General features: G+C 41.3%; 1 protein-coding gene across 2 annotated transcripts in view; it reads right to left on the bottom strand.

The window, feature by feature from the left end:
- The window catches only part of TBC1D12 (TBC1 domain family member 12), a 43,349-nt gene extending 28,503 nt beyond the window's left edge, over positions 1-14,846 (bottom strand). For both annotated transcript variants that reach the window (XM_050305843.1, XM_050305842.1), the window contains exon 1: positions 13,958-14,846. In XM_050305843.1, the coding sequence (XP_050161800.1) occupies positions 13,958-14,778 (821 nt within the window). In that variant the 5' untranslated portion in view covers positions 14,779-14,846. The remainder of the gene's footprint in view (positions 1-13,957) is intronic.
- Between the last annotated feature and the right edge of the window lie 11,659 nt (positions 14,847-26,505).

Genomic DNA, 26,505 nt, shown 5'->3' on the forward strand with positions numbered 1-26,505 from the left:
ACAGGACACAATGCTTTAGGTTGTCTTCAGAAGGGAAGGAAGAGTGTCTAAAGAATCGCCAACAAAACAAGACTACTGCAGAAGCTGTATTTGAACTGAACTGAAAAAGACTTTTTCACCCAAAAGCACATATGCAGGAAGATACATTCTGCAGTACTGTTCTTCGTGGATAGCAATAACCATCCAGTGTCTGCACATACTATGGAACACCACCAGGATAACTTACCAGTTGAGCTCCACTGCTTCTAGCACTTGTGGAAGCTGAAAGGTGTATACCTTTAACATTGATGGCAATCTGTCACTGTATTAAAGCTGGTTTATGATTAACTAGGAAGTTGGTAGATTTAAAAAAGGAAAAATGTGTAAACAAACAGAAGGTTTTAATTAATATTTCTGTACAAAAGACTTAGGCATGTTCATGGCTTTTACAACATCTTATTTTTCAATTTTTTTTTAACAAATATAACATTAAAACAAACCTTCCAGAATGCAGTCTGGAAGGAAAGAAATTTTACTTTTATTGAAGGCTGTTTTTGTGAAGGTAAAAAGCTGCTCAAACTTTTTCTCACGTCAGAATAAACCTCACACAGGAATTCTAATTCAAGAGAAATTAATGAGATGTTTACAATTAAACTTTGCTGAAGATGGAAGGACACTTAATACATTGTTTTGGCAGCTAGCAGTATCACATCTGATGTGTTGTTGACAGCAGTGAAGCCTTACAAAAGCCTTGTTAAGGAACAGCATCTGTGAATGCTTACAAGTTGCATTCACTGAATGGCAGAAGTGTACTAGATTTTATATATTTGTTGCTGTTTAGAATATTCATGAGCTTCACTGATCTCAGGAAGTCATCTATTGAGATGGCTGAAAAGTCAACAGCATTTTGGTACAGAATCTCAAAATCTGTTTGAAAATGTCAAAATTCCTTAAAAAGAAGCCTATACTTTAGAACTGAATAATGCTTTCTGCTGTAAGGACCCATGGGACAGAAGTATTAAATTAGTCCATTGATTTAAGCTCTAGTTTACAAAAACCCATGGGAAAAGTTGCAGGCTTTTTCCCTGCTACTTTTATAGAACACATATTAACGCTCTTAAAAGACACTCCAAAATGTTTCAGTAGGTGCTTTGAAGAGCTTGAAAACTAAATGAAGTGCCACAGAAGGAGAAGCTGTTAGTGGCACACATCGAGACGTATTGCTAACAAGGTTTGGATTACACTGCACAAAAATCCATGGGGCTCTGATCACACAACTTCAACAGCTGTAGAGACAGCTATGACTGGTGGGTTTCCTCCTTATTTTTAACAGTGTTGCTTCAACTATTACTGCCTGTGCCCACAGCATTCTGAGCAAGTTTCATCATACTGATGCTACAGTAATTCAGAAATGTTAATGTTAATGCCACCTGTAGAAATGGTCATGTTCTACTACTGCAATTGCTTGTTTCTCCTCTGCTTTTGCTTTTAAAATCCTTTGTTGTTGCCATTTAAGATAAATTAGTGAAGTCGAAATACAGTTAGAATTAAGTGTCAGAAGAGGATAGGTGGAACTTGATGTTTTAATGGATTTTTTTTTGTTTACTTTGGGGGTTTGGCTTCCCTTCTGAAAAAAAAAAAAATCCAAACAACTTTTTTTTCCAGTTTCCAAGCTAGTTATATGTTAGTCCAAGAAGATGACAGATTTCCAAGTTTTAGAGGAAGTTACTGAACAATACAAGACAGTTACTTCAAACTTGATCTTAAATTATATCCAAAACCAGACTAGAAACTGGGCTGCTGTATTTGCTCAACAGCCACTCAAAGAAAGCTGAAGTGCTTTGAATAGCAGCAACCATGAACATCAGCATGTAGGAAAAGCACCAGGTTAGATACAACTCCAGCACTCTGCCTTTAGGTATGAGTGATTCACCTCTCCACAAGACCAAGTAGTCTTGCAGTAGTCTTTTGTTCAACCAAAAATGTCAAACTGTACTCTAGTTTCAAGTTAGACATCATTTTGCTACAGTTCTTGCAAAGATCACACATATGGACCTTCCCTTTTTACAGCTCCACTACGTGCCACAAACAGACTATCTGTATTCCACTGCTTTGTGCATCCCAGCAACACCTGAAGTTGCTTTCCTTCCCATTCCAAATGCCCATCCCTAGGTTTCCAATAACAGATTCTAAGGAGCCTGCCAAAAGATTTATCTCTGATGATTCAGAGCTCTGATGTTGTTAAGATATAGTAGGGCATTACTGGAAGCAATCAACTTTATTTACTTCCATTTTTTCTTAAAAGTCCCATTTGAGTTCAGCATTCTTAACAATAGCTCTTGGAAGCAGCATTCACAAGTCTATATCTGCTCTCAGTTCTCTTGCTTTAAAGCAAGATACAGACACTGACTCATCTCTCCACTCCCTCTATAAAACTGTAGCCCTTAAACCCATACATTCAGCAACACTGCTAAGTGCAGCCCCAGCTTAGAGAGCCCTAGAAAGCCACCAGTAGTTTAGCCAGTGAGTCGAGAAACACAGTTCTAATCAGATTTTTTAAAGGCATTGCAAACTCAAAGGTAGTCAAACAAAGTAGTCAGGAGTCCTAAAAGGGATTTGCCTCCTCTTCGTTAAGGAATGGCTGTAGCCTCATTCTACTTATTTGGTGTTCGAGAATTAAGGCTCAAGTTTCCCATATCCTGATGCTTTTGGCAATCTATATACAGATTTCAGGTAGGTTGGATCTTACACCTGAGCCATTTAAGATGAACATCAGTATAAAGCATATAAAAAATTACCCTGCATTTCTCCAATTTGTTAATCCTGCGCTTAAAAAAAAAAAAAAGGCAAAATTCTGGTGGTATCAACTACTGACAGAAGGACAAAAGGACATGGTCTCAGAAGAGAGAGCATAAATCACATGATCATCGTTACTGTTATATATGAGCAACGAAACATGCTTCCTTACAGTTCACTTTAATATACAAATAAATTTAATTCAAAATGCTGCACCACGTTAGGCAAAAAAAACCCAAACAAACAAACTGTGAGCATCCCTGGAAAGCAATCCTTACAAAATTTGCAGCATGGTATCAAAGAAATATTTTTTTCCAAATAAAATGTTCAAGATCTTAAGTTATGTTAGTATACTAAAAATTACCTTTTTTTTTTTTTTTTTAAGGGAAAAAACCTAAAACATTTTTCTTTTACTTTACACACAGACCAATCTGGTCTACTGTCATTTTCCATCATCAATCATTTCTTCTCATTGCATCCAACTTTCAAGAGCTTTGATAAGAGGGAAGTACTGAGAAAACAAGATTTGAAAGCCAAGAGAACTGACAAAGGAAGTGAGGGCTGATTAGATTTTCCTTCTGATTAAGCATCTAGTACCTGTTAGTAAACACTGCATAATACAACTGTCTGATTTCAAAACAGGGAAGCAACGCACAAACAGGAAGGAATCAGGATCCCATCAAGAACATCCTCACTCTACGATACATAACTTTTCTTCACAGAATCAGAAAGGCTTAGAGAGGCAGTCCTGCACAGAATAAGTTACAAATAAGCACAAATGCACACAAATGCAGTTAAAAGCCCTGGAAGTTGCATTTCTCTGCAATAACTGAAGCATTTGTAAAAGGAATATGATGTCAAAAAATTCATTAAAAACTGTATTTGTATTACAAAACAACTGATTTTGCATCTCCACAATGAACAGAGTTCTCCTTGTGTGCATAGTCTGCTCTTGCTCCATCCCTATGCTAATTTTTAAAAAGGCTTCCTAGGCATAAAAGATAGGTCTATATTTGGAATTTGTTGGCATTCGAATTAGTTGAAAGACAAACTGATATGGAAATTACTTATTTACCCAATAATCTTTATCCAGAGGGCTATATCAGTAAGGAGTTAGAAGAGGTATGTCCCAAGAATTGCTATAGATGCATTTTTACTGGTATAGCATTAAAACGAGTAGTTGTTGCTTAAAACCATACTTTCAGAACAATCTGCACAAATTCTGAAGATCCCTGCAAGCCTGTGATGCCATATTCCTTCATTACTACAGCTGAGTACATAACAAGAATTAATTAATTCACACTGGCACGTCTTTACCATGTATAAAACACCAAAGCTGCTTAAGAACACAACAGAATTTTTCTTTATACTCCAGTCTTGTCCATTCTTTTAAGGTCTTATGTGCAATAATTCAGTAACGACAGCAGAAAAAAACCCAATTGCTTTATTAAGCACCATTAGCACTTCTGCTTTAAACAAGACTTTTCAATAATTTACATACAGAAACAAATGTAACTCAACTCTAAGCATAAATAATGAATCATTAAAAGGAAACAGAACCTTTTTGGTTAGCCACTTACAAAGCCTGCAGAGCAACAGAAGTAGGATTCTATTTCTACATCTTAGACTGTTTATATACAGTACACAATTTGTAGGAACTGATAAAAAGTGTGTCCAAAAAGTTAACAATATATGTTCAGAGTGCACACAGCAATTACGTCTTAGACCAAAGGACAGGTTGTCACAGCTTCCCTGTTATTTTAGATTTGAATTACATGACATTGCCCAGGAGCTATTTGCTCAGTTTCACATACTCATAATTATTTCCTCACATTAGTTATGGTTGCAAAAGTGATGAGAATATAAACATATTGAAAGCAAATACCCCCTCTACTTTACAAATATACTTTTAAATTCATCCTTTACCCTCACATTTCAACCTTAATTTTTAAGTTAATATGCAAGTATTTTTAGGCTTAGCTTATAACTCTTAACATGGAGATTTAGAACAAAACAATAAGACTTAAAATTAATTAAACATTCTACATTTTTAATTTCAATAGCTTCAAACAATGTCAGCCCATTTTGATTTGACACATTTATATGGTTGCTCTCAGCACAAATGTCTAAGCTCTGTCCTACATGGGAGAAAACACGACCCACCAATTTCACAGTTCATGTCTTCCATCACCTTGCTACAAGAAGCAGCTAGACACAAACTTCACTTTAAATTTTATTACCCCAAACGCAGATTTGTTACAGGTTTCTAGTTTAACACCTTTTAGCAGTACAAAGGTATCTCCTTTCTCTCCCCATCAAGACAACCCAAAGAATATCCCAAACCACCCTCTCCAAACGAATTTCCATGTTTGCATCTGTAATACTCTACACTACAGTCTTTAATGCATATAAGTAAGTTTTTAATTTCCTCCTCCTCCCAAATAAAAACCAAAATAAGGAAACAAAAATCCTAACCAGAAGAACATGCATCTTCAGCAAGACCAAGCCTGTAGTTTGTTTTTTTTTTAATTAAATATGATGTTTCCATTGATATTAGCAGTTAAACTAAAGCCTCACCTACAATTAGGTATGTCAGAAATTCAATGAACTGTCAAGGACTAGCTGCTAAGGATTGAGAGGTAGGGAAGGAGGTGGCTTCTGGCCTCTTGGAGAGAACAGAAAGATTAAGAGAACTATTATGGAACTGCATTGAAGAGACTAAATTACATCAACCTTTCAGCTCAAACTCTCATTTGACAGCAGTCCCAAAGTGGCTTTACCAACTCTGTCGGCAAAACGGTTTTACTACAGACACACAGACACTTGGGGAGTTTTAGGAGTTGAAAGTGTTTAGCAGTATTACAGAACATTCTGTACAGAACACTTACTGATAAACAGTTTTTCACCACTCTACATTATATTCTTAACAAAAAGCTGTTGCACGGGTCAGCTTTACAAACAGCTCAAGCATTCAAAAACTTACATAAACAAGCAGATACATATGCAAGGTAACAGACAGAGTTAAATTTCAGAGTGCTCAAAGACAAAATGAGGAACAGAAGATCATCAGTCCAGACTCATCTTTACTTTTTGGAGTGAAGTAGCAAAAGAGAGCTCTATGCCAGACTATTCTGTCATCTTCATATTTGGTCAGGCAGTTCAGCCACTATTTTGACATCAAACATGGTCAATCTTCTATAATAATAAAATATCACTTGCTCAGAGTATCTAAAATGAAATCCTAGATCACAGCTACAAAAAATGGAGAATTTCTACCCACTTCCTACAGATATTCTGCTATTTCTTGCATGGTCAGGAATATCTAACCCAGTCAAGTCAAACCAGCAACATACTCCAAGCAAAACAGTGCTAGAGGAACAAGACCCCTTCCTCTCACAGAGTGGTCACTAAAGGGAAGTTCATTTCTCCTCCTTGCCCAAGTTATGTCCTACACTCCCTTCTGCTGCATTAATCCCAGGACTTCCCATACCTTGCAAGTCAATTCAACTCACTAATCCCACAGAAGACCATGAACAATTTTCCCCTCCCTTAATGAGATACAACAGCTCACAGAGGATCAAATAAATACCAGAAGCAGGGAAGAAACATTTCCTTTGTTTCCTGACAATAGCAAATTCTTCAATCAGCTCACCAAGATATCTCACAAAGTACAACCTAATTAAACAAACAACCTGAAACTGTTCTAGTAATGACTCACTTCCAGTTAAGGCAAAACTCACCAGATTTAGCAGGGCAGTCACTATCCCTATAGTTCAAATGTTTGTATACAATATATGCTTGCACAACTAAGGTGAGAAAGACTTCCAGTCTTTGACACAGTTTAAAAGTCTGTGAACTTTAAGTTCAAACACAGGACAGAGTTTTATTTTGAAGACTGTCCCAAGAGTAAGAGATGATTGCTACTCTGCCCAACCTGGTAAAGCCTCAGTTAATATTTTTCCCTTCTGGTCCCAGACAGAATGCATGTCAACTACTTGATTGCGCAATGTTGTACTACAAAGTACTACTGCAGTACTTTTGTAGCCACTCTGAGTATCAGGTTTCTGCTGTGGTTAGCAATTCACAATATATTTTATGTCACTGCTTCAGTGATCAATTGCAGAAATACTGCAAAACCCAAGAATTCATTTTTCATCTATTAGCTGATATTAGAACGCAAAAGCCTTCCTCCTTTCAGTTTTGCCTGATGTTTTTTATAAAACGAGGAAGAAATTTCCCAGTCTACCACCCAGCTACTTACAGAACTTCAGGAACAGCAAGCAACTTGCAAAACATCTACTGTTTACAGCAACAAAAAGCTAAAATCATAGAAAGAGTTAGGTTGGAGAAGACCTCCAAGATCATGGAGTCCAACCATTAACATAGCACTGCCAGGTCCACCTCTAAACCATGTCCCTAAGTGCCACACATATATACCTTTTAAATACCTCTAGGGATAGTGGCTCAACTACTTCCATTGCAGCCTGTTACAGTGCGTGATTACCCTTTCAGTGAGGATGTTTTTCCTAATATCCAATCTAAGCCTTCCTTGTCACAGCTTGAGACTGTTTCCTTTCATGCTATCACTTGATACCTGGAAAAAGAGGCTGACACCCACCTAACCACAACCTCCCCTCTGGTATTTGTAGAGAGTGACATCGCCCTTCAGCCTCCTTTTCTCCAGACTAAATAACCTCAGTTCCTCATCAGCCTCAAGTAGATTCTTTGTGCTCTGGAATCTCCACTGCTTCCCCTTTCACAGCTACCAACTATACAAATACTTTTGGTAGTACATGGATTGTTTGGGTTTTTTTAAAGCATTCTGGCATCCAGCACACAAACGGCCTCATTATTGCCCAGCAGCAAGATAGATGTGATCCTACATTAACGGATGCATTAGGCAACTGAAGCAACATCGACAGGACTAAGCTTTGCAAGGTCTGAGACCTGACTAGGGTCAAGCTTCCCCTGCTATAGAAAGCAGAGGAGCTGGGAACAATTAATCTGTTTTTGGAGCACAAGTAAGATGTGTAAAGTGCATCCTTTTCCCACAGCATCTTCCTCAGCAACAGAGGCAGAAGGGCTATAGATGTTTCATTGCTACCTATATCTATCTTTTCTCCTTTACTTCTAGACAATTACTTAGCTTGCCTACTCCTATAGCTGGCCTTCAAGAAGTTTAGATCAACAGAATGCCCTAGGCAAGGGAAGCCAAATGAGGAAGCTTTTATTATACTACATGATCAAAAAAGACTCGTTCGCTTACCCAAGAGCACATTAAACAAAACTTTGTAATATAACAATGGAAACAGAACATAGTTTCTTCTTAATAAAGGAGTACCTTAGAGAAGAGAGCAAAAATGACAGGAAAGTACTCCTACAGGCTACAGGTATTCTTTTCAGTCAGGAGGTAAGAAATCAGGAAACGAATTTAAAAGAACACTAGTCTGAGTGTTTGGCCCTCAGAAGTTCTGAAAGAATAAACTAATCTATGATGATGAAAACTAGTTTGCTACTACTTGAAGTCATAGGTTCACCCAATAACATCCATGCACCTCCCACACTGTTACCCCAATGCTGAGCCAGAAGCAATATGCCCTGCAGGTGGCTTGCACAGCTGACTGCTTTCTAAAAATACAGAGCCACATTAGAAAAGTATCTCTTTTGCAGGCTCTCCTTATGTTCAGGCATCATTCAAAAATATGTAGGATTTTTATGTTGGAGTCCTCAAAGTCTCAGAGGTTTGACAGAGCCTGGGTAACAGGCTGCAGTACTAGAGAGCTGAGACAGTAACTAAGCTTCACTTTCTTAGAAAGCAATAAAAAAAGACAAGCACACATTGAGGGTGAGAAGTTTAAAGCAATGCCTACTACCCAGTCCAACAAACCTAGTCCTTCCCAGCTGAACAACAAACAAGACCGATGACAGATAAAAAATGACAGACTTTATATCATAAATATCTCAGTAGTTCCAAGAAACTGAAAATAGGAATAAACATTTTTGCATCCGTGTGAATGAAACGTGACCAAAAACCCTTAAACTCCTTTCTTATTCTTAAGCAATCAAGACAAAATAGCCTAATGAATAATTGAACAGCCATGAGAGCAAAAACATAAAACTATCATTTTCTTAGAGGCCAGCTGTGATTAAAGTGACCTTCTTTGGTTGTTATTTCCCATGTAAAACACTGTCCTTTTAGTCATAGCCTATTCAGAAGAGAGGTCCCATTCACTTTGTCACACTACTCTCAATACATTGAGTTTGTAAGAAATCCTGTGACACAAAATAAGCAGAAGAGACCAAGTAATGAAAAGGCTTTCTGCAAAATAAAGTGAGAGGAAGAGACCGGGGGGAAGGGAGAGAGGAGATGCTTTCAGGTTAAGTTAAAATGCCCCTGTAAAACATTCCTTAGCAAAACAAGCTTTGACTCCAACAGTTTGCTGCACACTAAACAGCAATTTCAGCTGTTTGGCTTGAAAAAACCAACACACAACCCCCACCACAAAAACTACAGCATTAGTTTAAGGAGAATTTACTTCACAAAAACTCTTAATAGGGTTACAAAACTCCTAGTGCAAATATAAGTACCAGTGTAGAATATTACACTGTCCACCAGGAGAGCAGAGAAATTGCTAATAATACTTTAGGTATTATAAAATGATGAAGATTATACATATGGCTCTAAGGTTTTAGAGGTGACATCTATTTAGTCAGGTTTTTTTGGGAGGAGAGGGGGAGGCAAGGGTAGGGAAGACTGGCTGGAGACAGAAGTTGGAGCAATATGGCAACCCAAAACCTATTGAGAGGTAAATCAGCATAACACTCTTCTGCTTGCACACCTGAAATTTAACTTTGGTTTGCCAGACAGACATCCTAAGCAAAATGGTTCTATGGGTGCACAGCATCTTACCTATGGTGAAGCACCCATTGCTAATGCTTTCCAGCAACACAAAACTCTTTAAAATATATGTATCATGAGACCTGGGAGTGAAGCTTCCTCAGACAGGCATTTTCAACTTGTAGATCTTGAGGACTTGCTTATTTTTGTGAACTGCTTGGAACTGGTTCATTAATAAAAACAAGGGTGCTGTCCTTTAGATTTAATTTACTACAGTGGGATCTGCACTCCTGAGGGAAACTTTATGTGCCCAGAGATATTTCCTTAACTTTTTATGAATAAAAGCTTTATATAATTTGGGTAAAATTTTACATGTACACAGTTATTTAAAAAATTGAGTCAAAAAATAATGCTGAGCACTCATCTTCAATGTTTGCTAGAGTCTGCTTTACTTTGGAGATTACATTTACTTAAGTTGTCATTATATTTGTTATTCATATGACTGAAAGCCAGAAACATGTCAACACAACTTCATAAAATAAATCAATCTTAGCAAATAGTGAAGGAATAATCTACACAGGAGCTTCTCAATTCAATAACATAAATCCTATTTCTTATTTATATCAAGTTAATTATGTCTCTAACACAGCAAAAAAAGAATACTGTTTGAAGTTACTCACAGATTTGGGTCCAGGTGCTCTTGCCTACTTTCTCCAGTCAGCTTTAATTCCAAACAATTATATGTATCCACTTGTTCACTTAGGTTACAAGATTGCTTAGAGAAAGCAGAAACAACTGGGTCCAACAAAGACAGACTGGTTAAGCATGCCCTAATAATTTCTGCAGGGAAGATTTGTTGTATTCCCTTAGAGCTTCTCTCCAATTATCTTTACAATAAAATGACAGTATATTTGGACTTTTGTATTTGTTTGGGTTTATTTGTTCTATCTGGACAATATAAAACAACCCCAAAATAAAAAATAAAACACACAAGCTTTTTCAGGATGTCAGTAAGATGTGACCAAGATATAGGCACAGGCAATAGCAAAATATAAATTAAGCATTGTGAAGTGACCCCATCAATCTGTTCTCTTATCTTTACATGAACAGAAGGTTTACAAGATCTGTCACAACTAGGACAACCCATTCCCACTTGACTCTTGTTTTTGACCAAAAGCCTGATAAACATATTTTTTCTCCATAGATGCATGGTACATCCCCTGAAGTTCCATGCTGCCTTATGTATGCAGAACTTTTCTCTAAGAAAAACATTGATTCTGGTACTAAACAGTCACAAGATGCATCTTTAGACTAGGTAGACGCTTATGTAGCACAAAAAGATGCCAGTGCTACTTAGTAATAAACTGAAATAAACTACAGAGCTAGAGATGCTACTATGTACACAAGTGACAACACTCAGGAAGGGAAACTCTCTTCAACCCTCCACAGTCTGTACCAAGGGCATTTGTAGAGGCAAAAAGATTAGCAGCTTTTGAAGAACTACCTAGTTATGGAACCACAGGACTGTGTTTACAATGAGGCAGAAAAAGATGTGAGGTTCAGTGATTTCTTAATTCTTTGGTCCTACAAATACTGACTCCCTTCAGCTTTCCATCATCTCCCCAAATGAGTATTTTTCAAAACTTCTGGCCAGTAAACACAACCATTCTGGGTGAGGAAGGGAGGATGAGACCAAGGACAGTTTCTATAAGCATGTGTGTGCCAACAAGCCATACATTCTTACAACCCCTTAGACCTATTTCTCACAGCACATCACAAAGACCTACAAGAAGTGGCAGTTAGGAATTAAGTTCTTTGTGAATCTTGTTAGATGAATACTGGAAAACACCTATTTGGGAAAATGGTGCTCTACTATAACAAAGCAAGTATCACTGTTGTTGTCAACAGTAAGCTTTGAATCCAGGAATAAGAAGCTTTGCCCACTACCAGATACCTAAATTTGTCTAGTAAACAAACAATATCTATGCAAGCTGAAAAGATGTCTGGTACGTACTTGTAGAACTATGAGGTAGAACTCATCTTTTAAAGAGGTGCAGAATCACTGTGTCTTTACCTCAGCCCTGGAATACTCACTCCTGCTTGACATTTTTGGTTAACTGTTCTGCTCTGTATGGGTTGCTTTGGGGGATAGAGCATACTGCAATCAAGGTATCATTCAAGTCATCATGGCTTTAATTCAACTGACTACACAACATTCCTGCTCACTGAACCATTCTGCACCCAACAGCAATCCACTGGGGCTACCCAAAAGCGATCCAATAACCCAAGAACAAAGCGTTGCCCTTGTAAGATGCTATGTGAGAACACAAACCATAAGAGCAATGCTTATATATGGCTGTACTATGAATCAAACACAGGAGTCCAAGGCAGTGACAGGTGACTTTCACAAATCCACTTAATGCTCTGAACATTAACAGTAGCACAGTGGACACAAGTGACCACAGTCATACAATTTCCCTTGCCACGCACTCTGCTCGACATATCCCTGATCTACTCATGGTGTCCCCCTTCACATGTTAAGAGAAAGAAGTAGTAGAGCAAAACTGATCATTTTTCAGTTAAAAGTTAGAATTGATTTGATAGGCTTAATGATTTGGCACAAATACAACTTCAGATCCCAGGGTAAAATATTACACCTAATATTTACCTGAAAGAAAGGCTTTAATCACTGATGCAAACTTTCCCGGGATCTTAGAATAATTATTAATTACTATCTCAAGGGCACAGTCATTCTTCCTGTCACAAACTTTGGGTAAGAAGCCTCTGTTGACAGCTGCTTACTTTTGCCCCCACCTCACCTCATTGGTTTCTCCTCCAGTTCAGTGAAATGAAGACAGGCAATTAACATGGATTATTTCACAGGACTATGAAGCAGGCCAGTCTGATAACTGAAGAGCTGGGAACAAGCAATTGGAAACAGCAGCCTCCTAACCCAGATCTGCCTGATCAGTCAAACTGTTCAGTCATGGCAACAGTGAAGCTTTCACAGTGAAGGCAGTAGGACTTCTCCCTTGCTTTCTCTCATTTTCTTTAAATATCTGTGAGAAGCATCCACTTTTTAAAATAATTTCCATGTAATTATGGTTATTAAAAAAACAGTGGTTGCGTGGTGCTTAGTTGCCAGCTGGGGTTAAACTGCAGTACTTAAGAGGAAAATTCTCCAGAATTTCAATCAGCTACTGCTCTGGGGTAAAAATCAAAAGGTACAAATGTTACTGGTCAAAATGTTCAAGAAATGAGGCAAAAGGAAGGTAATATACTGCAGCTCACATAACTTGGGGGGGAAGTATGGGAGGGACACTAATAGGAAATAGTAGGAAGAGAGGGACATCTCTCAATCTATCCTTGAAACAAAGCAGATGTACCAAACTTACACTGCAACTACCACTATCTCTGTCCTCAGACAGGAATCCATCTCCCTGTTTCCCAAGGGTCAGCAGAAGTAGCCCATTTCTCAGTCTGGGATCCCACCTCGAGATCAAGCCTCTCCTATCTCAGTTCTTTAGTTAATAGCTTTAATCTATTGTCTTATTTTGTCTCAAGACACTTAAAGACCTCCTGTGCTTTCAGAGTAACTGTTGCAACAATAACTCCTGGGTTTGGGAGAATAAAAACTGTTGGAAATCCCCACTTCAAACATAACAAAAGTAATATAGGATATGTTATAAACTATTATAATCAAGCTGCATCTCCTGTGTTGTATGCTAAAGAACAAGCAATGCTACAGAGCTCCCAGGTGACAAAGCTGAATGACCTGTAGTTTTTGATTTTGTGCTAGAAACTTAAGAGATGTTACTCTGAACCTTGTCTTTGAGGCCTTCCACAACACACTTTAAAGTAAATAAGTAAACTGTATCTACACCATCACCAAGTAGCAAGGTCTTTGCAACTTCCACAATGATTTTAAAGTAGTTTCCAATACCAACAACCTTAACCTTACTCTCCAAGCAGTTTAATAAGTACAACTGTGATGATCCAGATAGTAAAATGCTCTGGTACAGGAAACAAATTCCAGATTGAAGTCCATGTAGTTCGTAGCAGTAAAAGCACCTTTCTCATATTACCGTCACGTCCAACGCTAAGCCTCTGCCTTACTCTAAGAGTGCCTGCTTTCTGGCAAAAGAGTCCATGAAGGTTGGAACCGCTCTTCCTGCGACCCGCAGTAAGACACTCTCCACTCTCCCAAGACTCGCTCCTTCAGACAGCCCCGCCGGTCCGGCAGACAGACCTGAACCCGCCCGCCCTCGCCCCGCGGGGCATCCCCCAACCCCCGTCCCGCTCTCTGCCGGGGGCACCGACCGGCCCCGCCGCCGGCTCCTTTACCTGGTGAAGAACTCGGCAAAGCTGCTGCCGGCGCCAGCGATGCCCAGCCGGTGCCGGGCCCTCTCCGGCGGCTCCTGCGGCGGCGGTGCCGGAGCTGCGGGCGCCGTCCCTCCTCCGTGGGGCAGGTGCTCCGGGGCGCTGCGGCGGCGGCTCACCTCGTACGTGTTGCGGGAGTTCAGGTTCACGTCCGTGAAGCCGAGGGGCGCCGTGGGCAGCGCCGCGGGCTCCGCCCGGTCCCGGCAGGTCCGCGCTCCGGAGCCGGCCAGCGCCCGGCTGCCGGCGTCGCCCCCGGGGCTGCGGGGCGGCGAGGGGCTCCCGGCCGCCTCCCCGCGCCGCTCCGCCTCGCCCCGCAGCCGGCAGCTCCGCAGCGGCTCCTCCAAGGCGGTTCCCGCGGGGCCGCCCGCCGGGCCGGGCGGGCAGGGGAGGAAGCCCCCGTTCTGCAGTTTCGCTTCCTCCTCCTCCGGCCCCGGCTCATCCCGTCCCGCCCGGGGGGGCGGCGGCGGCTCCTGCGGCGGCAGCAGGAAGCCGACGTCCCCGTTGGTCATCCTCCCGCAGGGGCCCACGGCGCAGGCGGCTCCGTTCGCGGGCTTCTCCGGGCAGCGCTTCCCACCCGCGGCCGCGGCGGGGCCGAGCGCCGCCAGGTACCGCTGCAGCAGCCGCTCCTGCCCGGGCCCTCCGCCCCGCCGGCTCGAGCCCCGGCTCCCATCCCGCTCCCCGTCCTCCTCCTCCTCCGCCGCCTCCTCCTCCGCCGCCGCCTCCTGCCTGCCCGCGGGAAGCACGGCTGCGCCGCCCGGAGCTCCGGCATCGTCGGGCCCCACCATTTGCCGCCGGGGCCGCCGGGGGCGCGGCGGGGGCCGGGGCGCGCGCCTTCCTCCGCACCGGCGGCGCCGCGAGCGCTGCCAGCCCGCGCCGCTCCGCGCGTCGGGCACGGCCTCGGCGGGGGCGGGCGGGCCCGGCACACGCAGGCGCGCGGCGCCGGCCCTTCCCCCCGGAAAGGCACCATAGACAGACGGGCAGGAAGCACCCGCCCGACCACCCGCCCAGCGCGGCCGCGCCCGGAACCATAGAGATGCCGCCTAGACCGGCTCGTTCCCCGCCGGAGGTGCGGTGGAGGCCACGCCCCCGCCGCTACCGTATTGCCCCTAAAGGCTGGCGGCGCGCAGCACGTACCGCGTTCCACCGGCGCGCCGCAGCCGACTGCTCCGAGAAAGCACAACCCGGCGGGCTCATCCCTCCCTCCCTCCCTCCCTCACTGCCCTAGCGCCGCTCCTGCTGGGATGAAACGGGACCCCCCGGCTGCCCCAGCGCCCCGCGGGTCGGTAGCCGGGCACACGCACGGCACAGCTGCGCCCCACCCCGGGCACCCCCGGACCGCCCAGCCTCCTGCGCGGCGGGGCCGCACCGGGACCGGGACGGGAGCGGCAGGGTTTTCAGTGGTGTCACATCTGTCATTGTTTCCTTAAAAATACCAAACCAGCCGAACAAAAAACCAAGCAAACCAAAAGCGCCCCCTAAAACACAGTAATCAAGAGCCGTGTGAGAGCAGAGAGGGTGTTGCGAGGTCCCGCAGTGCCTGCGGGACGGGGGAGGCGGCGGCGGGGTAAGGCGTGCCCGGGAAGGGCACTGTCGGATCCGGGAGCGGGGCGGGCTCCGAGGAGGGCGACAGAGGGTCCAGGGACACCCGGCATGGGTTTCCCCGCTGGTCACTCGCGGCGGAGCCGGAGGTCAGGCTGGTGTCATCGCCCAGCCAAGAGCAGGTGGGCGGGGCAGCATCTCTTTTTGGAGGAGATAGGACCAAGCTGAGCTTTGGGGAGAAGGGGACAGAGAGAAAAGAGAAATAGGACGGGCACTTCGAAATCATGGGATTAATCCTCTCCTGAGCAGTGATGGGATGCTGTAACTCCTCAGGTTATCGCTGGGGAAGTGGATGGAGAGGCAGATCCTATGAACTGTGTTTCCCACAACATCCCTCAGAGGAAACCCAAAGTATTACAGTCCCCTCTGCCTAGCAAGGGAGCGAGGCCACAAGTCATACATAAAAGAAAAGGCAAAGGGGCTTCAAGTCTCCAGAGAGGCAGTAACAGCACACATCCTAGTCTTGGTCTAGCAGGCTACAGCTCATCCTAGGCAAGAACCAAAAGTAACATCTCAACCCAACCGACTACTTTTGTATTCCAACAGTAAATACTCACAACTGGTAGCAAGGGAAGTGCCATTCTCCTGGAAATCCTTGGCCAAAGAAGTCCTCCATTTGAAAACCCCACATGCAAAGATCTTCCAGCATGCTGGAGGGCCTTGCTTTTAAAGGCAGAAAAGTGGAGCATGCCCAGACAGGGGCCTCACCCACCATGGGGAAGGAACAGCCATCCTCTTTTAATGTTTTGGGGTTTTTTCTTAAAAATTGTGAGCATTTTTTAAAGATTTAAACTGGCAATCTTCACCTAAATAAAAAACTGATGCATTTCATTGTGTTATGAGTTTTTATTAGCACTTTGCAATATGAAGTCTTTTGAGCTTTGCTTAAGTAAAGAAAAAAAATTGTGATTTCTTTTTTTCTTGTCATCTTGTAAGTGTACTTTTGAGGTCAGATGTGCAACACTGGGATCTCAGAGGTTGGAGAATAAACAAATCTGATTTTGTTTTGCCTTGCCTTGCCTATCTTGACAGCAGGCATGCAGCCTCATCCAGCTACAGCTGTGCCAGATAAAGGACCATTGGCCTCAGCTGCTTGCAAAAATGCCCAGTAAATATTCTCAGGATTACCTATCCCTTGGATGTGACAGCTGAACTGCTTGTGGGAGCACTTTGTGGACTACTGTGAACAAAAGAAACCATTGACAAAGAAGAACTAATTAAGCTTTTTTGTTAGCTGAAGCTTTTTAATTGAGATTTTTGCTGTAACTAAGATGGTAGGCTTTTTGTTCTCCACTGTGATCTGGAGGCACGTGGAGGCTGATCATTGTGCCTACCGAGTAAACATACTTCTTGGGTGCTAGAGAGGCTCTCTGCCTTTACTAGTGAGGATTTCACGTTTACAGAAACACTCAAATCCATAGAGTGTTTGTGCTCATTTTCAACGAAGTGTTCGTTATTTACCTGGGATGCTGTATGACAGTGTCACTCTTGAATAGACTTCTTTGATTTAATTAATGCAGAACCTGCAGAACAGATGTTAAACAAGCTAAGCAAAATGAAGGCTGGCACTGAGATTATAACACAGGATTGGCTTATGGTGAGCTGATTTCAATCAATGCAGCTGGGATAGTAGGAAATTGTGCCAGGGATTGTTCAAGGGTTTGTTTGGTTTTGGTTTTTTCACAAAATAAGACCACTTGGTTCATTGTATTTGCATTAATTTCCACCTATAGGAATGCTATGTTTTAATCCCAGCCAGCAGCTAAGATCCACACAACCACTTGCTCACTCTTCCAGTGGGATGGGAGAGTGTAGAAGTGAGAAAACTCATGTGTTGAGATAAAGACAGTTTAACAGGTTAAAAAAAAGCCATGCACAAAAGCAAAACAAAACAAGGAATTAATTCACTGCTTCCCATCAACAGGCAGATGTTCAACCAGTTCAATTCAGTCTGATTTGAATGAGCAAGGATGACAAAGCAGTCTGCAGAACATTGTCAGCAATCCACAAGGCAGAAGTGGGACTAACTAGCAGATAGCTAGCTATAAAATCCAGGAGTTTTAAGAGCAGGGTTGCTGAAAGGGCTAGGATGGAGGATCACATTTTGAGCCTTGTGAGAGAGCATTCCCATGTTACTATTATTACAGCATATCTAGGAAGTCATCTGGTTCAGAAAATCAAAATCCCACATAATTTCACTGATTCATTTTAGGGCAAGCTCCCCCAGGTAATTCAATCATCACAAAAATAGTTAAACTGTGTCTGACTGGAGACTGGAAATGACTGATCAGAGTGGGAAGCTCTTCATCTTGATATTGAAGAAACTAAATCACATGATTCTACCCTAACCACAAATATAGTAACTGTGCTGTTGGCCTGATGCTGTTAAAAGTTACATACTTGTACTACAGTTCTGATCTGGCAGTGAGATCCTTAGTATCCAATATTTTAGACATATTCACATGAGAAATAGCATAATTTATTAGTAAACACCGTTAATGAACCAGTAAATTTTAACATCAGAATGGCTACTGAAAGTACTAAGCCTCAAATCCTTAAAATTAACTTTCTTTATATTCTTCTCAGGTCTGGTGGTGAGAAACAAAGTGCATGTCCTTATTGACTCCAAAATCATGACAACTGTTTTGCCCAGGGCTATCTATCACAATAGATACAGTAGCCTAAGCTTCAGCCAGTCTTCCTCTCACCTGTATTTTTGTTTCCTCAAGAATAAGACAGCAAATGATTTGAGGAGACAGGTGGTCTTCTTCTGCGTCATTAATTTCCTACAGTGCTGAGATATACTTAACTTTTCCTTCCAGCTGCTGTGCAGACACTGCAGGACACCCCAGTACTGAGGCCAAGAGAGGGAGCGTTCAAGGCCCAGACTCATCCTCCCTATTTCTAAGCATTTCTACAGGTCCCCTCTGTGGGCAACAGAGAGACAACTTCTCTGAAAGGCAAGTTAGCTTGCTTGAAATCAATCTCACAGTCCCACCTGTGCTGCCTGCAAAAAGAGAACATAGGTAACACATAAGAAAGGGACATTCTCCTAGGAAAGAATGAAAGGGAAAGTTTTGGAGGCTGGGTGCTATGGATGCAAAACATTTACAGAGATTCAAAAGAAAACCGAGCAAGTGCTTGGCTGGCAGATCCAGTAAGGCACCATCAGTCAGAGCATGCCACTGTTCAGAGAGATTTCAGGGGCTCTCATCCACTGTTTTGTGATTTAGGCAACTTCTGTGGAGCTGCTTGTGCTCCCAGTGAGACTCAGATCTTTTCCTAGCAGTGGGAAGTGAGCCAACCCTCTGGTTTAGAGGCAGGATACTGCAATACAAAGACCCTTAATCTGCTGGGAATTACTTTTCTTATGTTCTTGTGTAAGTTCTCATCTCCAGTTCCCATCTGCAGCTCACAAATCAGACACTCTCTGCAGTTCTGGAAATTATGAACAAGGAAACTGTAATTTATAATTTGTTCCCAAAGACTAAGAAACAACACTACTCTGTAAAAAAAATCCAAACAACAAACTGTACAAATAATAAGCCATTCTCATTTCCAAAGGAACAACTAATAAGCCAATGCCCATCATTAGGTTCTCATTTCCAAAAGAACAACGTAGCATGGACTCAGATATCAGCTTAACTCTTGTGCCAATCAATGCTAACAGCTGAAATACATATTTAATAGGTACACTCATAACCAATATGTAGCTGATGGTTTCCCAGAGCTATTTCATTACTTCTCTAATTAAAATACGGAATGGCTTCCTCAGATCAATATATAGGAAGAGCTGTACCTTAGGGCTCCCAAAACCTCAGAAGTTACTCCAGTTGCAACACAGTTGTGACCTCTGTCAGTTCACTTCAGAGGCTCTCACTTCTTTGGAAATGTTACTTTGGTAAGAATATCTTGAACCCCACTAATAGCAGTTTGCACTTTTAATACAAAGCCTTCTGGGCAAGATCTCATCTCAGAGTATAACTAACAATTAATTAAGATATTTGGTAGACTCCTGCACACTGAAAGCTTCTACTTGGCACACTCTCAGTCCTGCTGCTATCTTAAAATTATATTACACTGTTTGTGGATCAAACATGCTGTATACCTGTATTAAGACAATTCAGCCTGTGTTACTTTGCTTGTGTATGGTTATGTCTGTGGTAGTTCAAACAGGGCCAAACCCACCCTGAGCACTGCTGTGGGACAAGCTGTATTTGCCATTGCTCTGCTAGGGGCCAGAAGGCTTTCCAGATTACTGATGTTCACTGGAAGACTCTCCTTCCATATAACCTCCATGGTGCCCACTGCTGGGCAAAGTAGATGACATACCTGCATATAGACTTCAGTTTCCCTCTGGATATCACCATTAAGATACAGAAATGCTAAAGGCATCTGATGTATCCAAATATTCCTGGTTTAAATGTCACTAAACTCATACAGACAAAGAGTCATCTAGAAATCACCCTTACCTGGAACCAGGGTAAAATAGAAACAAACAGAAGTACTTATTACCACAGACAAAACAGAAATGCAATCACACAGATTCTCGATGATGTAGAACAGAAGAGAGGAATGAAAAAATTTAAAATCTGATTCTGATCCAAAAGGCTTTTACTTTCCTTTTTCTATCCAGCTAATCAATTACACACTTAACTACCTGATCTCCAGGCTCTGTCCAAGTCTGCCAGAAACCTCATCATGTGTTCACAGAGACTGAGAGTTTTCTCTTTTCTTTTTGTGCAAATCCACCTTTTGAGATCTGCCAAAAGACTAGGGCAGAGAACCACCATAGATGAAGCAGAAGAAAAGGAAGAAATAAGGGTAAACAGGCAACACAGTATCTCAGATTCCTCAGTCTGAGATCCTCACCTGCTCAGGCAGTAACCCTGGCATATTTTTGGGATGAAATGAAAAGGAATTCATTCATACACTGTAATGAAGAGATTTGAGCCCTTTTCTCCTTTCCCTGAGAATATTTTGGCCAGTTGTTCTCACCTACCCCTTTTGGGTTTGCATGAGGTTTTTTTAGGGCCAAGAGCAATTCTTCCTTAATTATTTCATCCACTAATTAGATGCATTTTGAATCAAATATATTCAGCCTCAACTCTTCCCAGTTTTTAGGCAGGATATCAGCGAGGTCTTAGCCTACAGCAGTAAATATTTTTGTGGGAGCTCATTCAGGTGCAGGGATTCTACTTTGCACTTTTCCTACCAACATTTCTTGTAACATGCAATGAGAGTGTTTACTTTTCTAAAGTCAGTATGTTGATAAAGATTTGTTAGTCCTTCCCCATGGTGATTAGAGCAAATTCCTGTCTCAGTCCTGTGCTCTGTTTGCTTATTGTGTCAGTAATACTAATAAAATCTGTCCTATGGCTGATAAAGCAAAAGCAGGGGGAAAAAAGAAAAAAAAAAAAGGAAAGAAAAAAAAGGATTCTTAAGAATTTTCCTTTTTTTAAAAAAATATTGTAATACACATTGAGGACTATGAGAACAGGAACCTGTCTGTGCATTCTCCAAACATGTTCTCTTTGCTTCATAAACTAAGGTCATATGAAATATTTAGGAATAATCTAGTTGATGTAATTTAAATCTAACTTGAACCTACAGTTGCTATGTATAAATATACAATGTGGCTCTAAAATGTTGCCAAGGCTGAGCATCAGATTCTGGGTGCTCTGGAACTCTTTCTGATAAATTCAGTGGCAAGAGAAGTCCACTAAAAAAATAGAAATAAAACTTGAAAGAGTCTTTCCTCCTGAATTCAGTGAGAACTGAATTTGGCTTAGGACTATTTGCAGATGAAAACTTTTAATTGGATTTTTTATAAATTATTTTCTTGAGATATGACCAACATAGAAGCTTTCAAACCTTTCACAGAAAGTGGAAGAAATTGTCACAGGGAGTATAAGAGCAAACAAGTGAACAGTTTTCAGTGGCAATGTTGGTGTGAATTGACCTTCCCCATGGATCAAAAATAGCTTAACTTTTTTTGCCAAGTTACATTACTGTCCTAGCAGTTCTCTTGGTTTCATGGCACATGAAGCTGGATGATGCAGATAAAGGAATAAATAGCTGGAAGCAAGAATCGCCTACCTCAGCTTATAAAGCATTGCCTGTGAATGCTGAACCAAGTCCTAGATAATAGTAAATAAGAGTTTATACTTAGAAGAACAGGTCTCCCTTGTCTTGGGCAAATGGAATAATAACAGGGAGTGGTTGGAAAGGATAAGGTTCACTTTACTGCTGTGTGTTTAAGGTGCACTAAACAGGCAGACTGTCCCTTGGGAAATGCTGCAGCCAGGCACAGCCGGTGGGACTGGGACTAAATCACAGGCAGTGCAAAAGGGGAGAAACTTTTAAAGCATATTCTTTATTAAGGCCATTTTTAAAGTATATTTTAAGAAACGTTTGTCTGTTTGTAAAAACATTCATCAGCATTTGCTGATATAGGCGGGAATGAGGAAAATGAGAGGGGGGAAAAAAAGAGGCGTATATTTACTATTCAGAAATATCACCCTCTAATTATGCAGCGTTGCATCCTACATATATCCTGAGCTATTTTCCAGACAGTGCTGAAAGCTTGTGTTGATGAGTTATTCTATACAGTTTTTTATGCTCTGCTTATCACTGTGGTGTCCCAGTCCAACACTGCATCACAGTGGCTGTAAATGCAGCCATTAGACGATGGCTGTGTCTGCACTGTGGAACAGTGGGACACTTCTCACTTTTCATTTCCAGGGGGATAAATTATCCTGATTCACTCTTAAGAGCCAATCATACATCATGCCTCCACTTCTCAATGAAGTTATTTCCATAGATGAAAAGTAAAGGAAAAATGGAAAGGGACCTGTCCCAAATCTAAATAGTAGTGCCTCATGGAAAGTACCTATCATGCAATGATGATATAGCCAGTGCAACTAATATTTCTCATGTTCTACCAAAGGGAAAGAAGCACATACTGCAGATAAGGACTTTTGTTTAGTTGTTTTGTATTCAAACACAACATTTACTCAGCTTTTGCTAGAGAAGGAACATGGAGCACTGGATAGCAAGGTGCATGAGGTGTTGGAACTTCCAGGGCAAAGATTGCAATCAAGCAGCTCCTGTAGGATGGATTTTTTTCTGACCAGGAATAATTTCCAAGTAGTTATTAACCATATTCTTAACTGTGAATATTTTGTATGGCTTTTATCAGCGTGAAGTCTGGGGAAATCTTGAAGATTAAGAATAAGAACTTGAATCTGAAACTATTTCCAAAGTAGTCTATGTAGGCTGTGGGACTTTATCTGTTGTGCCTACATGTCAGCAAGTGTCCTGGAACATAAGTGCCCAGTTATTTTAGATGTTGTAGTTCAGCCATGAGCTTGCAGTAAGTGTGTAAATTAGGCTTGCCACTGCTTGCCAGTATAGGTTAATAACCTAGCTTAGGTAATAGAAAGTTTGTGCTGTCAAATGAGTGTTTGAGAGGAATCCAAAGATTGTTCTAAAATACATTTTGGATAGATTGTAGGGATGTGGGAACATCAAAGAAAGAAGATTGAATATAGAGCTGTGAAGCCTTCAAAAGGCTTTTATCTGCCTCCTGGTATCACTTCTGCCTGACTCATATTTTGGGTACGGAACCACTGTTAGTCCTCAAACACAGGTTTTTGGAGCACCAAACATTACTGATGGCAGTGGCTGGGTCTTCTCTTCAGGACAAAAACAACTGTGCATCGTGCCTGTGCTGTCTGACCATGCAGTACAGCCAGCTGCAATAGTGGCAGCATAGAGACTTGTAACAAGATGAGAGACTGAAATGACCCTTGTGAAACCCTGAAATTCAGTGGCTATCAAGTACCACATCTTTCCAGCTTGCTGACAGGCCCTGTTTCACTAAATCTCTGAAATAAGCAAACACAAAACAAAACAAAAAGCAATGCTGTGGTTGTCTGAAATTCTTGAAAGTAAAATAAATTTTGATTAGAGAGTAAATTGGACTTCTTAATTCTGAGAGCTGAGCACTGTTGCATATAGACAGAAAATCCATTTGCAGTCTACCCCATGAAAATACTACAGATCATCTCTCAAAAACTATTTACACCTTGTGGAGGCATGGGCAAAAAAAGTAAGAAAAACTCTCTCTGATTATCTGAATAATTAAAATTTGCATATTCTGAAACAAACCAAAGAGATAATTTATGTACTATGTTCAAAATGTATTGTCATAAGTGGAGACAAATTAATAAATAATTTCTACAGGAATCTGAGTATTATCTGACAATAGTTCTGCCACATCAGTTTGAAAGATTTTTGAAATTTGTTCTTACTTTCTGCAGAGTGCTGTGTGTGCCCTCTATTGGAAACACGGGGTGGATTGCATTTTTTAATCTTTATTTTCAAGCTAGTTTTTAAAATGCAAAAAGAGTCAATAAGCCACTTTTATCCCAAAGTATACAGAGGCAACATTTTAAAATGGTCCACACTTTATTATAATAGACTTCTTTTCACATAATTAATATTATCATTATCTTTATTACTTTAATCTAGATTAAACACTAGTTAAAATAACATAGGTACTGACTACTATAGCAATGCAAAGCATTTTGCATTTCCATTTAAATAGTAAAATCAGAAAGTCCTTTACTGTGCCCTACCGCCCTGGAAAATGGCAGCCAGTGTCATAAAATACCCAAGCAGCTGGACACATTGCTTTGTTCAATAAAGTGCAACTCAAAAGCTCAGAAGGGAACAAAGACTGCACTAAAACCATCTTTCTGCTGGGCTGTGTCAGGAGCCATCTCAGCCCCACCATTACTGTGGCCAGATGTGTGCTGCTTTGCCTTGCAGAGGTGCTCCATGTCTGCAAGGGAATGGTGCTTGGGATCAGAAGAGTCAAGAGCACTGTCACAGGGCTGCCTGGCCACTAAAGCTCCTGGTTTTACCTTCTGGATTTTGGACTGTCCCTAAGTGTCACAATGGGCATTTCATGCCTGCCTCAGTTGGGAAGGGTACCCACTTTGAAGGTGAAAAATACTGGTGTTCAATCACTGGCATTCTCCCAGGAAGGTCCAAACCAATGGGCCAGAGAGGATAAATTGCCAGCCCTGATCTCTCATCTGAGCTGCTTTACTGGAAGCTGCGAGCTAGAACTGAGCAGAGGGTGCTGATAAGAGAACACCAGAAGGGAAAATCCAAGAGGCTCACTTATGCGTGGTTCTGGAGAATAGTAGAAGGAATAATAACATGACAAAAGAAAGCAATTTGCCAAATCCCCAAGATGGCTACATGATTGATATCTACTCAAAGCTAAGCCAAAATGCAGTCTTTTTGAATTCTGAGATCCAGTTCCAAAAGCAAATACTGATAACAGCCTCAGAAACAGTAGACTACAGCAGACAGAGAAGAAGAGAGGAATCAGAAGGGCTCTAAATGGATCTGTGCATTTCCTGTATCACTAGAGGTTATAGGGAATAATGAAAGAAGATTCAGGCAGTCCTTCAGAGGGGAATGTTATCTTCTCTACTGCAATTCTAAACTGGAGGACATGACAGCTACTCTTGTTCTGATCTTATCAGTAATGAAAAGAAAGCATCCTCTGAAACTGAAGAGTATCTACAAGATAAATCAGTGCAATCATATCATTTTAAAAGCATAAGAGTCATCATGTCCAGGTGTCATACCCAAGAACTCTGAAAATATTACAGATGAACTGGTTAAGCTGCTAACAAAAACGTGCAGCTTTTGTGTGAGACCCGAAGGGTCAAAACAATGCACCTTCCCTTTCTCTCTCAATGAAATCAGTTTAGCTGCTAACTGGTCCAGACATACAAAAGGTAGCATCTTCACTGCTGAGTACCCATTGTGTTGTAATACCAACAAGTGTTGGTGAAAAGCCATTTACCTGTAGTGATTGTTCTCCTAAGGCACTCACACAAGAAATCCCAACTGCAAATAGGGTCTCTCCAAATTAGATCATATGGAAGTGCCACAGGATCCCCACAGACTGGTATTCATAAGCCATCATAGAGCAAAGCTTAGAGGGCATTTCCTAAAAGTGAATTTGATATCTTTGGCCTTTCTATCTGTGAGAGATGCCAGGCACTTTTCCCAGAAAAGTAATTTAGTTAGATATAACATATTTTTTATTCTTCCTTACTTAACTTTAAAGGTATCTCTAACTCAAGAGCTGATTTGCTAAACAAATCATAGTGATATCTCTGAAAGAAACACATAAACTTCAAAATATGTGAAGAGCTACAGTGGACTCTGTATTGGATGACACAAATTCAAATTATTTCTTTTAAGTCTGAGCAGACTAAACATCCTCTTGATTCTTAGCTGTTGATTTAGTTACTCTTTCTTCAACTTCTCTACACAGTTTATGAAACAATTATTCATAAACTTCCAGTTCACTTATACAGCTAATTCATATTTCTGCAATCAAAACTCATTTATTTTCAACAGTAAATGCTGGATTAACTATACAAATAGTTTAGTAGTCTCAGTATATGATCAAGTTCACAAAACTTGTGTGGCCTTGAAAGCATGAAAGCGTGAATATAACATATAAAGCCAAGAGTATATGTGTACACACACACCTATACATACAGAATCAGGTAGACTCTTTACCTATCCAGAGATGAATAGATGGATAGACAGATGATCATACTGGTTTCAAATGTAACATTAATGCCTTCATGGCATTTTCTTCCAAGACTTTAAAACCAGTCCCTAAAGGGACTGTAAAAACCCTGTAAAGCTAATCACAAAACCCAGTTTAATATAATTCACATACCATCAATGTTTTTTCAGACTGCAAGGAAGACAGCTAATCCAGAACCTCATTTTACCAGTACCTCAGTACATCTTTACACAGTGTGATCACATAAGAAAAACTGACACCACTTCATGAAGTTGATTGTAAT

Source organism: Myiozetetes cayanensis, unplaced genomic scaffold, assembly GCF_022539395.1.
Source record: "Myiozetetes cayanensis isolate MyiCay16 unplaced genomic scaffold, myiCay2020 scf10, whole genome shotgun sequence".
In the NCBI taxonomy this organism is placed as follows: domain Eukaryota; kingdom Metazoa; phylum Chordata; class Aves; order Passeriformes; family Tyrannidae; genus Myiozetetes; species Myiozetetes cayanensis.